This window comes from Patella vulgata, chromosome 3 (genome assembly GCF_932274485.2).
Source record: "Patella vulgata chromosome 3, xgPatVulg1.2, whole genome shotgun sequence".
NCBI classification, from domain to species: domain Eukaryota; kingdom Metazoa; phylum Mollusca; class Gastropoda; family Patellidae; genus Patella; species Patella vulgata.
The window spans coordinates 53,743,649-53,757,600 of NC_065881.2; the positions used below are offsets into that span (position 1 = coordinate 53,743,649).

The 13,952-nt window shown below is 33.1% G+C and overlaps 1 protein-coding gene across 1 annotated transcript in view; it reads left to right on the plus strand.

Annotated features, from left to right (window-relative positions):
• LOC126814855 (nitric oxide-associated protein 1) overlaps positions 1-13,952 on the plus strand; it is a 42,290-nt gene that overhangs the window by 21,877 nt on the left and 6,461 nt on the right. Inside the window, exon 8 of the mRNA XM_056099280.1 lies at positions 12,559-12,667. Coding sequence (XP_055955255.1) covers positions 12,559-12,667 — 109 coding nt within the window. The remainder of the gene's footprint in view (positions 1-12,558; positions 12,668-13,952) is intronic.

Below are 13,952 nucleotides of genomic sequence, written 5' to 3' on the forward strand. Positions count from 1 at the left end.
TGAATTCAATGGTTGTTGTTGAATTATTAATTATGTTTTCCCATGAGTTATATATTAGTTGATGTTGATGTTTGATTTTGCTATTGATCCAGAGATATGGAAATATTGCACAAAGTTGTGGAACAGCTGTATAATAGATAATATAAGTTAATTTTGCAAAATGTTGTTATTATAGTTATAGCTATTACAACTACCTGATATTTTAAAGGGCGTATGGGCGTATTCTTTGTTGCTTGTGAATCAGCCATACTAATGCTTCCACATAGTCTTGTGGGATATGTGTTTCATTGTTCATTACAAATGGCACCCGAAACCATGGAATTCACAAGTCCTGTATTTTTTTAAAACAATATTTTATTCAGGATATCTCCCTAAATAATATATGAACATAATATTAAAACAAAAGAACAAAAGAGTGTGTTATGAAGTGTTCATTGTGTCTTAAATATTAGATATTAGGATCCTATATTTTCATGGCAAGTTAACAATATCAATATTAATTGAAATAGACCAATATTGAATTTTAATTCTTGTTTTTGAAAATATTCAGTTAGAGGTTTAGCTCCTTTAATCAAGTATCGATCCAGGATTTATTGATAATGTGTTCATTAGAGGTGGGTGAATATTCAAAAATCAATTCTGACTACTATTATTACACCAGGAAGGTGAAAAGCATTTGACTGTGATTAGAACAAAATAGAAAAGGTGGACTGATATTATTGTTAACACTGATAAAGCAAACAGGTTGTGTTGTAGCGAGTTCAAAATAAAGGACGAAAGTCAATTAACAGGTTTCTCTTGTCGGTGTGAATCACAAATATTTTGTTCTGATTTATATATATATTTTTTTTAATTTTAAAAAGTGACTGTGACTTAGGGATTATACATATAGATATATTAAAAGCTTTATGATAATCCAAAATGACCCAAGACTATTGGTACCATTTTAAAAATTGCTAAATTTTCACATAGCAAGAAACGGAACCCATGACATGTATATTTCATTTTCATTGATTATCTTCATATTTTCTAAGATGATGCCAAACTTTTAAAGATTTTAATTTTTTTAATTCCATTTCACATAGGGAAAATAGATCGTCGGAATAGAGCAAATATATTAACAGGATTAAGAATATGAGAGTAATATTTCCCCTTTATATTCTCCTTCTTTCTTTATTCCTTTCACTCCCCAAACCTTGGCAAGTTATTTTTTGTTCACTTTTTGATATAAGATCAAAACAAATTGTTGAATTTACATTTTCTGCCAGGTTTGGTGAATATTAATGATTTTGGGGCACAGAAAAAATCAAGACCATCAGACCTCAATCCTTTTCAATAGGTTGTATCAGATGATTGTGGTGTGTTGGGTTATTTGTGGTTATAAAGATCAAGATCATCGAAATGTTCAAAGAAACGTTATATGCAAGAAATAGCATGGACTTAGACATCAACTTTTTTCTGTAATTTGGGTCCTACACAAATTATTTTTTATCCCTTTTCACTAGCAAAATGACTGTTTTTATCAAACCAAAGAAAGCTTTTGTTGGCACTGAAACTACATTTTTGATGACTTTTGACCTTTTGGGATCATAAATAGCCTTGTAAATATTACATCAATTTATCTAGTACAAGCATATTTGCAGATAATGAAAGTGAGGTCTGGATTAGTTCACTAATTTTGGAAATTAATTTAATATAATTCTAAATGTATAAAGATGTTATTTTAAAATAACTCTGGCTACAGAATAAGTCTTTGTTTGCTGAATTCTGTTTCTGACCTCTGATCCATAACCTACATGTATTTAGGTAATTAATGTAAAAATTGAACTGAATTTCTGTTGACAAGTTATATGTGTAAGTTTCTAATATTTTTTATATGGTCTGGTTGCTGATACATTATTAATATGAGCACATAGACCTAAAATCACTCATCTGTAGTACAAAAAGCTGATAACAATAATTACTAGTACTTCATATGCTACACACCATTGTAAACAAAATAATAACACAGACATGGACACACATACCTCCTTCGTTGCCATGGTAACTAGGTCAATAATTTTAAGGGTCATTAATTAATAAATCTTTATTATTTTTTTTTTTATCTATTGACCAGTTGGACATGGTCAAGTTGTGTACCTGCAAAAGTTACTCTATATAAAAGATTAATGTGCTCTTATTGTGTACATTGAAAGTAATTGATTAAAATATCAGTAAATCTGTTTGGATCAATCCTTGACATTCGCATAACAGTAGTTATTGAAGTACTGGAATGAATTAAGCTTTATTCAAAAGTTAGGTAGTGAACTCTTATCTAACTATTAGCTACGCTACTGTAATAGTAATAATAATAACCGTTTATTCACAACTACATGTACAGGCATGAGTATGGAAGTTACAACAAACGTTTCACATTGTGAAGCATAACAATATCAATCTACATGTCTTACAAAATAACATTAATTTTCAAGATAGTGTATGGTAGAAAACCTCCCAACATAGTCTTGGTTACCGAGACGTCTAAAATGTACCAGATTTAGTTTTCCGAGACTACAAATCATAACACTTTTAATTCTTTACTTTCATAACGAAAAACTATTTTGATCTCACCACAGGCCTGATGAAGGCGCTGTAGGTGTAACAAGTATTACACATTGTGATGCATAACAATATCTATCTACATATCTTACGAATTAACATTAGCTTTCAAGACGAGTGGTACATATGAATCTAATAATCGGCAATATTTAATGTTACAAATCAATTAACAAAGATATATTTATATTCCTCTTTTCATAAAGGCATTTAATACAAAACTTCCAACATTTTCTATACACTCTTCATTATTCATTAATATATTAAGTTGAATTGAATTAGTTATATGAGGTTTGATGAAGGGTGAGAGATATTGTTGTCTCAAATTATCATAAAATGGACAATACAATAAGAAATGTTTTTCATCTTCTACTAATTGAAGGTTGCAGTTTTTACACAGTCTCTCATTACGAGGAGTAAAGGGTTTACTGTATCTTCCCTTTTCAACTTCCAGTTTATGTGCACTAAGTCTAAATTTACTGAGTGCACCCCTTTCATCTTTTTTCAGTGCACATAAATAATTTTCCATGCTATACGAATTCTTAATATTATAATAAAAATCATGTTTTGAATTTGATTTCATATGTCCATTTAGATGCTGGATAGTCCTACTCTGGTCAGTGTGTTTCCAGGACTGGATATATATATCATGTAATCAGGTTTTAAATAAGTGTAAAAAGAATTCTGTATTAAAATTTTCATTTTTTGCGGCAGTAAATATTTCACCCATTCCTGTTTCCTCTAATATAACTTATATTTGACTAAGCCATTTACTATTAGAAGTCTTCATCTCTGTGATAGCTTGCGACATTAATGAGTTATAACATTTAACTTCAGATTCTATCCATGTCTTAACCATTCTATATTTCACATCTAGAAAGAGAGGAAATCTGCCTAGTTCAGCAAGAACAACTGAGTTAGTAGCCTTTTTGTGAATTTTTAAAATACTCTTGCACAAATTTAAATGTAGCTTTTCAATTTTTAAGGTGTTATTAATGTTTGTGGTAATATAATCACCCCAAGCATCACATGCATACAAGGTAATAGGTTTGACTAATGAGTCAAACAGTTTAAATAATATATGAGGTGAAACATTAATATGAGAAAAAGCTTTTATAATCTTAAAGTATGCCTTCAATGATTTATCCATTAAATACTCAATGCCTTTACTAAGAGAACTGGATGACTGAACTGTGATACCTAGATATTTGTATTCACTAACATTTTCAAGTTCAGCATTGTTTATATAAAATTTCTGGTAACATGTCTTGCCAGATTTATTAAAAAGCATAATTTGTGTTTTCTTAATATTAATCTTTAATCTCCATTGTTTACAATATGAGCCAACAATATCAAGGGATGATTGGAGTCCACTTGGTGTTAAAGAGAATATAATAATATCCGCATACAAAAGAGCTGGTATGGGTTTATCACCTAGACTTGGTAAGTCCGTAGATTGCATGAGAAGTTCAGGTAGTTTATCTATGAATATATTAAATAGTAGGGGACTTAAATTATTTCCTTGCATGACCCCAACATCATTTTTAAATTCATCACTGAGAAAATTTCCAACTTTGACCTGAAGGTTACTATTAAAAAACATGCTTTTTAGGCAATTGTATAGCGGTCCAGTGACACCTAACGACTGTAGTTTGTAAAACAAACCATTTCTCCATACGCGATCAAATGCTTTATTAAAGTCTATAAAACATGCATACAAATATTTATTTTTTTTAAAACATTTATCAACAAGAGACCTAAGAATAATTAAGTTGTCTGATGTTTTGTAATTCATACGGAATCCGCATTGAAAATCGGATGGCATTGCCTGCGATTGAAAATATTTAGTCAATCTACTTGTCAAAATACTTATAAGTAATTTACCTATACAACTAGTTATTGTTAGGCCTCTGAAATCATTTAGTGAAAGTGGCGACTTTACTTTAGGTATTGGGACAATGAAACCATCTACCCATCTCCGGGGAAAGTAACCAAGTTGTAAACATTTATTGAATAAGTACATTAAGTGCGGTGAAATTTGGAATTTTAAAGCTTTTAAAATTTCATTACTTATCCCGTCCAGGCCTTCACTCTTGCCACTTTTCAATTTTGAAATATGGGTGTGAATCTCGAGAAGAGATAAAGGAAAATTTAACTCTTCATTGTCCATGCTTGTACTTTCAAAGTCCTGCAAGGCCTTTTGGATTTTATCCATAAAATTGGAATGAAAAGTATTATCATCAGTAGTGTGTGTACCAAGTGTTTCAAAGTGAGATTTAAAGGTAGTTGTATCAAATAATGAACTTTCATCATTCTTGCTTTTAGATAACTCTTCAAGTTTAGAAATAATATTCCAGAATTGTTTTGGGTTCGATTCATTTAATTCTTCGATTTTACTGATCAATTTTTGTTTATAGGTACGCTTCTCTTCCTTAAGCATTTTTGTGTAGGCCCGCTTCAGTCTGTAGTAAGTTTGACGTATAACTGGATCGTTATGATTTTTTTAAAAATAGGACAAAATTGACTAAGGCGTCTTTTCATTTGTAGACAGGAGGATTGACACCATGGTTTTGTCATTCTTTTCCGCTTCTTAATAAGCCTAGGTTTCAAAGACTGGCTGCAAGTTGCTTTAATGTCCGTTTCCAATTCATTAATTTTCTTTTCAAGACTATCAGTATCACTTATACTTTCTGAAACGTTACAAACACTAAACTTTTCAAAATTTTGTTGGATCTGGTCCTTTACATTATTGTCCCAGATGAACTTAACTGGATTGAAAGCCCCTATTAAGATCACCTTTTATTTGAGCTGTGGATATTTTTATATCAAGTATAAACCAAGTTTGGCAATGATCCGAGTATGAAGTCAAATTACAAACTCTAAAAGTTGAAATTAAATGTAATAAAGTTTCTGACACAACAGTATAATCCACAACTGATCTGCCGTTATAATGGTAAGAAGTAAATTCACCTGAGGAATCCCCACAAGTTCTTCCATTTAAAATATGTATAGAAGCCTGTTTGCAAATGTCAAGTAATTTTCTACCCTGGGTATCAACTCTAACTTTATCTTTACTATACCTACGTCTACAGTTGTCAACAGTATAACCATCATACATGGGTAGATGTGGTGCTAAACTGTCATTCATAACATAATCAGCACACTCTCCTGTTCTTGAATTAAAATCACCACTAATTATAATATCACCATTTAGACTAAACTTGGTAATTTCAGATTTTAGTGTTTCAATAGTATCATGTTTGCTACCTTCTGCATATAATGAAGATGTGATAGGTAAACAGTAAACAAAAGAAACAAATATGTCATTTTTTAAGTTAAAGAATTCCTTTTTTAGTTTAATCCAAATAATATCCTCACTACCTGATTTTAAATGCTCTATGCCTTTACTTATGCAATTGTTAAAGTAAACCACTAAACCTCCGCGTCTATTTTTCTTCCTAAAGGAATGGATATTGATAATTTTTAAAACATAGCTTACTATCCTTATTAGTCCATGTTTCTATAAGACCTACTATATCAAATTTGTGTATATATTCTTGTACAAAATTCTGGTCATCCAGTTTACTTAAACCAGATGTGTCATTAAGTCCATGCACATTCCATGTGGATATCTTAATATTCTTTAATATCATGACATTGGGGTAAAAAGAGATAAAGAAGGATATTTGACCCTACAACCATCTAACTGTAACATAAATACGTGCCAGGATCACCCTGGTGTAATTATCAAGTCAATTTACATGGGGTCTACACCATCCCACAACACTGACAAGAAAAGCCAGGAACATAAAACAAAACAAATTAAACAATATAACATAATCACTACAACTAACAGCTAGATAATGGACGGAGTTCATATTAGGTATACACACAGTATTTGGCACTTGAGTTTGAAATAATAATTGAAACACAGCTCACCATTTGGCATGCCCTGTGTATGTTATCCTATAGTTTAGAAACCGTATACAAGTAAACAGTGTGATAAAACTACCAAAGCATGATAATATGGCCATAATAACATTATATATGTACTTGGTAAAACAACTTAATTACATGTAACTGAGCAAAATAAACTAACATAATAATATGACCAATTGACCATAATAATAACATTACATGTATATATACTTGGTAAAACAACTTAATTATATGAGCAAAACAACTTAATTATATGAGCAAAATAAACTATCAATAGGTTGTCAACATGCATATAGATATTGGTTTATGGGTCTAAGCAGACATATTAAAAAACTGATGTCTACCAGTGGTAAAAACTTTATTGAGTACTGATTGGAGGGATGAAATCTGATGTAATAAGGGTTGGAGTGTATTCAGTAAGCTAGCATCATCTGTTCTCTCTTTTACAGTGCGCCTTTATTGTACTTCATTGGAGGTTGATGTCATTCGGGTCTTGCTGATCCGGAATTACTATCTGGGGTGTCTTTTTGTTGCCCAGGTAGGGCATACCATGGAATGCTAAGTACACCCTTCATGAATTTAGCCAAACGAGCTACACCTAAGTTGTTTAAATGTAGTGGATCATGATAAAAGTTGGATGAAAAACAACCATTCCAGTCACTGATCGACAACCGAAAAGAGGCAATGAAATTTGACATTTTTGCGTAATATTGACAGTAGGTTAAGATAGATCCCTCTGAATGCTGCTAAATTCGATGTGTTCTCTAAATCACCTGCTCCGGTAATCAACACTAACTTTTCACAGTCTCTATTGGTTTCAGTCTGTTTGGCATATTTGGAAAATATATGATTCATTCAACAACAAGTATCATATAGCAGCAGATGTGGCACTTTCTTGCGAACATTGTGAGCCACATTTCATATCCATAGGTCGATCCGTTTCCCTGATGCGCTCATTTTCAATGAAATAACGGCGGACATTTTTAAAAATGGCCGCCAAAATGGAATTTAGCAAAGTGACCCTGAAGTCCATCAACCAAATTTCAACACTTTAGCCACCAGGCAACCGAAAATCATGGCTGAATTTTTTCATCAAATTGGTAATGATGCTCCAAAATTCCAGGTCTGTCACATGGACTATATAAGGTCTGTTGTTGAGTCAAGTGGCATGGTTTGGATCACAAGCTTGTAAAGCGTAGGATCGCCTGCCTAACCTCATGGATTTCCTCCCACTGTTAAAGACCCCTATGAGAACTATGGAAATAAAATTGTACTTTATATTATAGTCATAATGACTAATGATGAACATTTTCTGCTTATAAGAAGCTTGTCTGTAGGCCTATATTAATCACATCTTTTTATTGTCCCCCGCCTTTCGAAGAAAGCAGGGGACTATTAAAATGGGTTCGTCCGTCTGTCTATCTGTCTGTCCGTCTGTCTGTCCGTCACACTTTTTGGGACACAATAACTCTCTTCCTAATTGAGCTAGAATGTTCAAACTTGGTGTATGTGTTTATTAGGTCAATGCCTTGATGGAGTTCGAAGATGAGCATTTTCCGCTTAGGGTAAGCAGAGATAAGCAATTTGATTGGTTGATGCTTTGGGACACGATAACTCTCTTCCTAATTGGGCTAGAATGTTCAAACTTGGTGTATGTGTTGATTAGGTCAATGCCTTGATGGAGTTCGAAGATGAGCATTTTCCGCTTAGGGTAAGCAGAGATAAGCAATTTGATTGGTTGATGCTTTGGGACACGATAACTTTTAATTGAGCTAGAATGTTCAAACTTGGTGTATGTGTTTATTAGGTCAATGCCTTGATGGAGTTCGAAGATGAGCATTTTCCGCTTAGGGTAAGCAGAGATAAGCAATTTGATTGGTTGATACTTTGGGGCACGATAACTCTCTTCCTAATTGAGCTAGAATGTTCAAACTTGGTGTATGTGTTGATTAGGTCAATGCCTTGATGGAGTTCGAAGATGAGCATTTTCCGCTTAGGGTAAGCAGAGATAAGCAATTTGATTGGTTGATGCTTTGGGACACGATAACTTTAGTTCTAATTAAGTGAGATTGATGAAACTTGGTGTATAGTTTCATTACAGTAATACCTTGTTTATTTTGGGATTTCGGCGGGGGACATCAGCCTCACTGTTGGCTTGTTATATTATAGTAGGGTGAATTTGGACTCAATAGTAAATGTTTAATACGTCATGCTAATCCGCACAGTATTACATAATTCAGTCAATTATATTTTAATGGATCTTAATCCACCTTAATTACCCACCATTTATATCTACTTCATATTGTCTTATATATTTCATTAATCACCTGTCTCCAGTATTCTTTGTTTTAAACTTTAAATTGAGCACATACCTAAGGACAGACCTTATTTACCTGTATTTGGAGACATAAGTTTATGTCAATTCCCATATCCACATTGGAGCTTATTTACTATTAAGCATTGGACCAATAATTGTTATATTAATTGTCTGTTGTGATATTTGTTGATTACTGTTTACCAAAGAATATAGAGAACTATTAACAACCATCAACAGTCTTGTCTTCTTTTAATCAACAACGAAGATTCCAGAAAATACACGAAAAGTGCACTTGTACAAATGGGGAGATTGCTTTGAGTGGCAAGATTTCGTTCGTACCTCAAACAGCCAAGCGAGAAGTTTAGAACGAGCTAGAACACCTTCCAACAATGTAAATATTCAAGAAAGCAGAATTGGAAACCAACAGTCCCGAGGAAGAAGAAACCACAGCTACACTAACCCTAGATAAGCAAAAGCGGGTAGAAGGCGAAAATGTTTCTGTCATCTAATCCAAGATATCCAGACCATGGTGGAAATTCGTACAGTCAAGACTTTGGAATATTCACGCCGACGTCATCAAATGGAGCTTTAGATAACAGAAGACAAAAAGGTATGTGGTCTTTTTATCAGGGTAATCGCCATGCGCCATCGAGTTATTGTCAGTTTAATTATCAAAATCATAGTCCTCGTGCTCTTGCTCCTAAACATGAGTATAAAGTCAAACGATCTGTTTCTTTAAATGTTCAAAGAAATAAAAATAAAACATCGGCTAAAACCGATCGCGACTCTAAAAGAAAACATGAATATGAAACGCGGAAATTCTTTATGAGGCAACTTCCATTTTCGCAAATTGGCATACGAGCGTTTCATGAAATGCAAAATTTAAATGGCGTGATAAAGCAACATACTATTAGGAACACGCCTGTTCAAAATCTAAGCCATGATAAATGTAACATTGAAGCTAATAAATTAAATAGGAAAATCTCTGAATTGACCTCGGAAATTAAAAGCGCGCATAAACATAAACTTGAGATGCATCTTGATCTCGACGAATTGTTACGGTCTAAAGAACAATTAGAAAAGACCCATGAAAACGCTATGCTCGAAATTGAAAGATTGGGCGTGAGAGAAAACTTTTTAGAGTCGAGTAAGAGTGACGTAATATGCGAGCTTATTGAACATCAGAAACAGATCGAAGACCTTAAAGAAGAAAATGAACATTTAAAACAAGATTTGGACGAATGTTACGACTATGATGAAAACGATTTTTATGATGGTCCACCCAATACTTGGCCCTGTAATAACGGGGACGATTTTTATGATGGCCCACCCAATACTGGTCCATATGATAATGGTGGCAACGATTTTAATGATGGACCACCCAATACTTGGAAGTATAATAATGGAGATGATTTTTATGGGGGTCCATCGAATATGCGTCCATATGATAATGGAGTAAACTATTTTAATAATGGCCCACCAAATAATTGGCGAAATAACAGTGGACCAGTACATAAAAATAAATTTAGAAACAAATCTTTTAACAAGCGATTTTAATTATTTTATTTACGTGATAAAGACTGACAATACAATTACCTTGATAAGCCACATACCTATTCCAATTTATATTTATTAATATTTGTATTCTATATATTTAGTGTGTGTTTCATTATGATTTTTTATATTTCTGTTTTATAATTTTTATTAAAACGGGTGAGGGCACCCATATCCACTATATGTCGACTCCCATCCGCTTTACAGAATTTGTTAATTTTTATATTTGTACTTATATATGTTGATATTGATATGATGTATTATGATTGTTTTTATATGTTGCCGATTAATATTCGGGACGAATATTTTTTTTAAAATCTGGGAGTATTATAGTAGGGTGAATTTGGACTCAATAGTAAATGTTTAATACGTCATGCTAATCCGCACAGTATTACATAATTCAGTCAATTATATTTTAATGGATCTTAATCCACCTTAATTACCCACCATTTATATCTACTTCATATTGTCTTATATATTTCATTAATCACCTGTCTCCAGTATTCTTTGTTTTAAACTTTAAATTGAGCTTATAAATTATAATTAACGTCAACGGGCTATAGCGTTTAGTTACCAGGGTATATTGTTTGTAGATTTATAGGATTAATGCCCTAGGCGATGCATGGGGATATATAGACCCAAAATGACAGAATTTGGGAAGAGCTGGCTACACACGTGTCTTGGGAGATCAATTTAGATCACATACCTAAGGACAGACCTTATTTACCTGTATTTGGAGACATAAGTTTATGTCAATTCCCATATCCACATTGGAGCTTATTTACTATTAAGCATTGGACCAATAATTGTTATATTAATTGTCTGTTGTGATATTTGTTGATTACTGTTTACCAAAGAATATAGAGAACTATTAACAACCATCAACAGTCTTGTCTTCTTTTAATCAACAACGAAGATTCCAGAAAATACACGAAAAGTGCACTTGTACAATATGCCCACATTGAAATGTGGTTGTATATTGTTGTCGCCCCAGTCCGTCGGTCTGGCGTCCACGTTTGCTTGTGGACGCTTTAGAGGCTAAAGTTAATATCTGATTGACTTTAAATTTATACAGTGTTAAAGCTAATGAGACGAAGAAACCTATTATTTGCAGGGGTTTAATATCAGATTGACTTTAAATTTATAAACAGTGTTTAAAGTCATGAGACAAAGACCTCTTTGAAAAATAGTTGCAGAAGCTCTTCAGACTAAAGTTAATATCTGATTGACTTTAAACTTATACACAGTGTTTAAGGTCATGAGTCAAAGAGTCCTGATTTTTGATAAGATATTGGTTCCTTTCGATATTCGCACATATCGGATCATAACTTCCTAAATTATGGCCCTTGATTGAACAAAAAATCACATTTTTAGCTTGTGGTCCCTGTAGAGGTCACAATTTTTATCCAATTAAAAAAAAAAATTGTGAATATATCACCTTTATACACTAAGATCTTGGTTTCTTTTGATAATTGCGGATACCTGAACTTAACTTCCTGGATTATGGTCCCTGATTTTTTAAAAAAAATGCATTTTTAGCTTGCAGATTCTCAAGAGGTCACAAGTTTTTTCCGATTTTAAAAACCGTTTAAATACATCACAATATAATGAAGGTTGAATTCGAATTTCGGGAAAATCAAAATGAAACAGCCTGACAAAATGGCCACTCTTTGTACGCAAATTGTGTAAAAGTGTGTAATACGAAGGTTGTGGACCCTTCTAGAGGTCACAATTTTTGTCCAATTTTGATGAAACTTAAAAAATATCTTTATATCCCAAAGATCTCAGTGCCTTTTGATATTTGCACATTTCAGGCCATAACTTTGTGGATTATTGCTCCTGATTGTACAAAAAATCGTGTTTGTTTTTAGCTTGTTCTCTATCCATCTCTGGCAGCCGCTGGTTAAATTTAAAAGTTATTTAAAAATAGTCTGACAGTTAATTAGGATGTAAAGATTTTTGTAGATTGACCAGACACTGATTCAAACTTTATTAAATTGTAACCTGCACTTGATCAGGTCAATTTATGCTTGATTTTAATACTTTCCTAATGCTGATTAATTCCACTGAATTGTGATTGTATCTACAAGGGTTTTACATTATTTAGTAGTTGATCAGATAGATTTCTGTCTTATTGTGTAATTATATTGCAGGTGCCAATTGATAATACTAATCATCTACCATCATTGGTTGCACGATATTTTGAATTGGTTGGTAATGGTACTAGAACACTGACAGCAGATATTCAACTTTCATCGCTAGGTTGGTTTGTCAGATTATTTCTCAATATAGTCCATTCTCATTAAAAGAGCATTATTTGGTATTCTGACTAACATACAGATCTATGTGTGTGTGAAATAGCTTTATTTAACGTCCGCTTCCAAAGAAGTGATATCGCAGACAATTACATGTTCTATATAAAAAATGAAAAGTTTACAAAGTGATTAGATAAAAAAGTGAAAGGATTGGTAAAAGTATTTATAATATGTACATAGAAGAACTGTTTAAACCATTAAGGACAGACGATATACATTTAACATACGAACGTGGACATATATATATGTTTATGTAATAATGGACTTGAAGAATGAGGCTAGACATATTCCACAAGTCATATTGTACGGTGACGCCATATTCTTATCTGGAGAGCATCGGTATAGACTGGAATAACCAGCGCTAGAGATTGCCATTTGATTGAGACTTCTGGCGTATTTATAGTATAAACAGAAACGATTTGAATGTAAATCAGTTTATAAACATTCATATTGCATTATTATATTCATTGCGACCCATTTGTGTCAATTTCTATGTCCCAAATATTAGCGATTTAGCTCCTTCAAGCCCTGGGGGGTTGGATAGCCGAATGGTTAGCATGTGTGCGCTGTATCATAAGGTCTGTCATTGAGTCGACTGGCGTGGTTTTGATTCCCCGGTTGTACTTGACAAGGAGTAGGGACGCCTGTCCAAACTCGTGGGTTTACTCCAGGTGTTCCGGTTTCCTCCCAGTGCTATAGACCCCTACGCACAAGTGAATTATTGAAATAAAATTGATCCATGTTTTAGTCCCAAAATGACCTAGTTTGGGTTGGTTGAGTAGATGTTAAACCCCATTTCACTCTCTCTCCCTTCAAGCCCTGTATCATTGAAATGGAGTTATTGTTGCTTTGAAAGATACCACAAGACTGTGTGACCTTTAATCCCTTCAGAGAGGTGGTGTTGGGTGTGTATTTGTTGCTTGACAATGAATTCTATGTTTACGTTTTTCATGATGTTTATTGCTTTAAGATGCATTATGTAAGAGCTAAATCTGCCTATTGTAGGTCTTTTTTTCTGGCTTCTTTGGTGCAATGTAGCCCGGTTGTACCTGACGTGCCATAAAACTCCATTTTATTCATTCATTCAATTTTCTGGCTTAAAATTTTATATAAATTATTATTTAACCATTCATTAACATGACAAGCCCATAACCAATTCTCTGGACCATCGTATGGCTCTGATTTTAAGTAGATTTGAACACTGCTGCCATTTAGGAGTTTAACGATAAAAT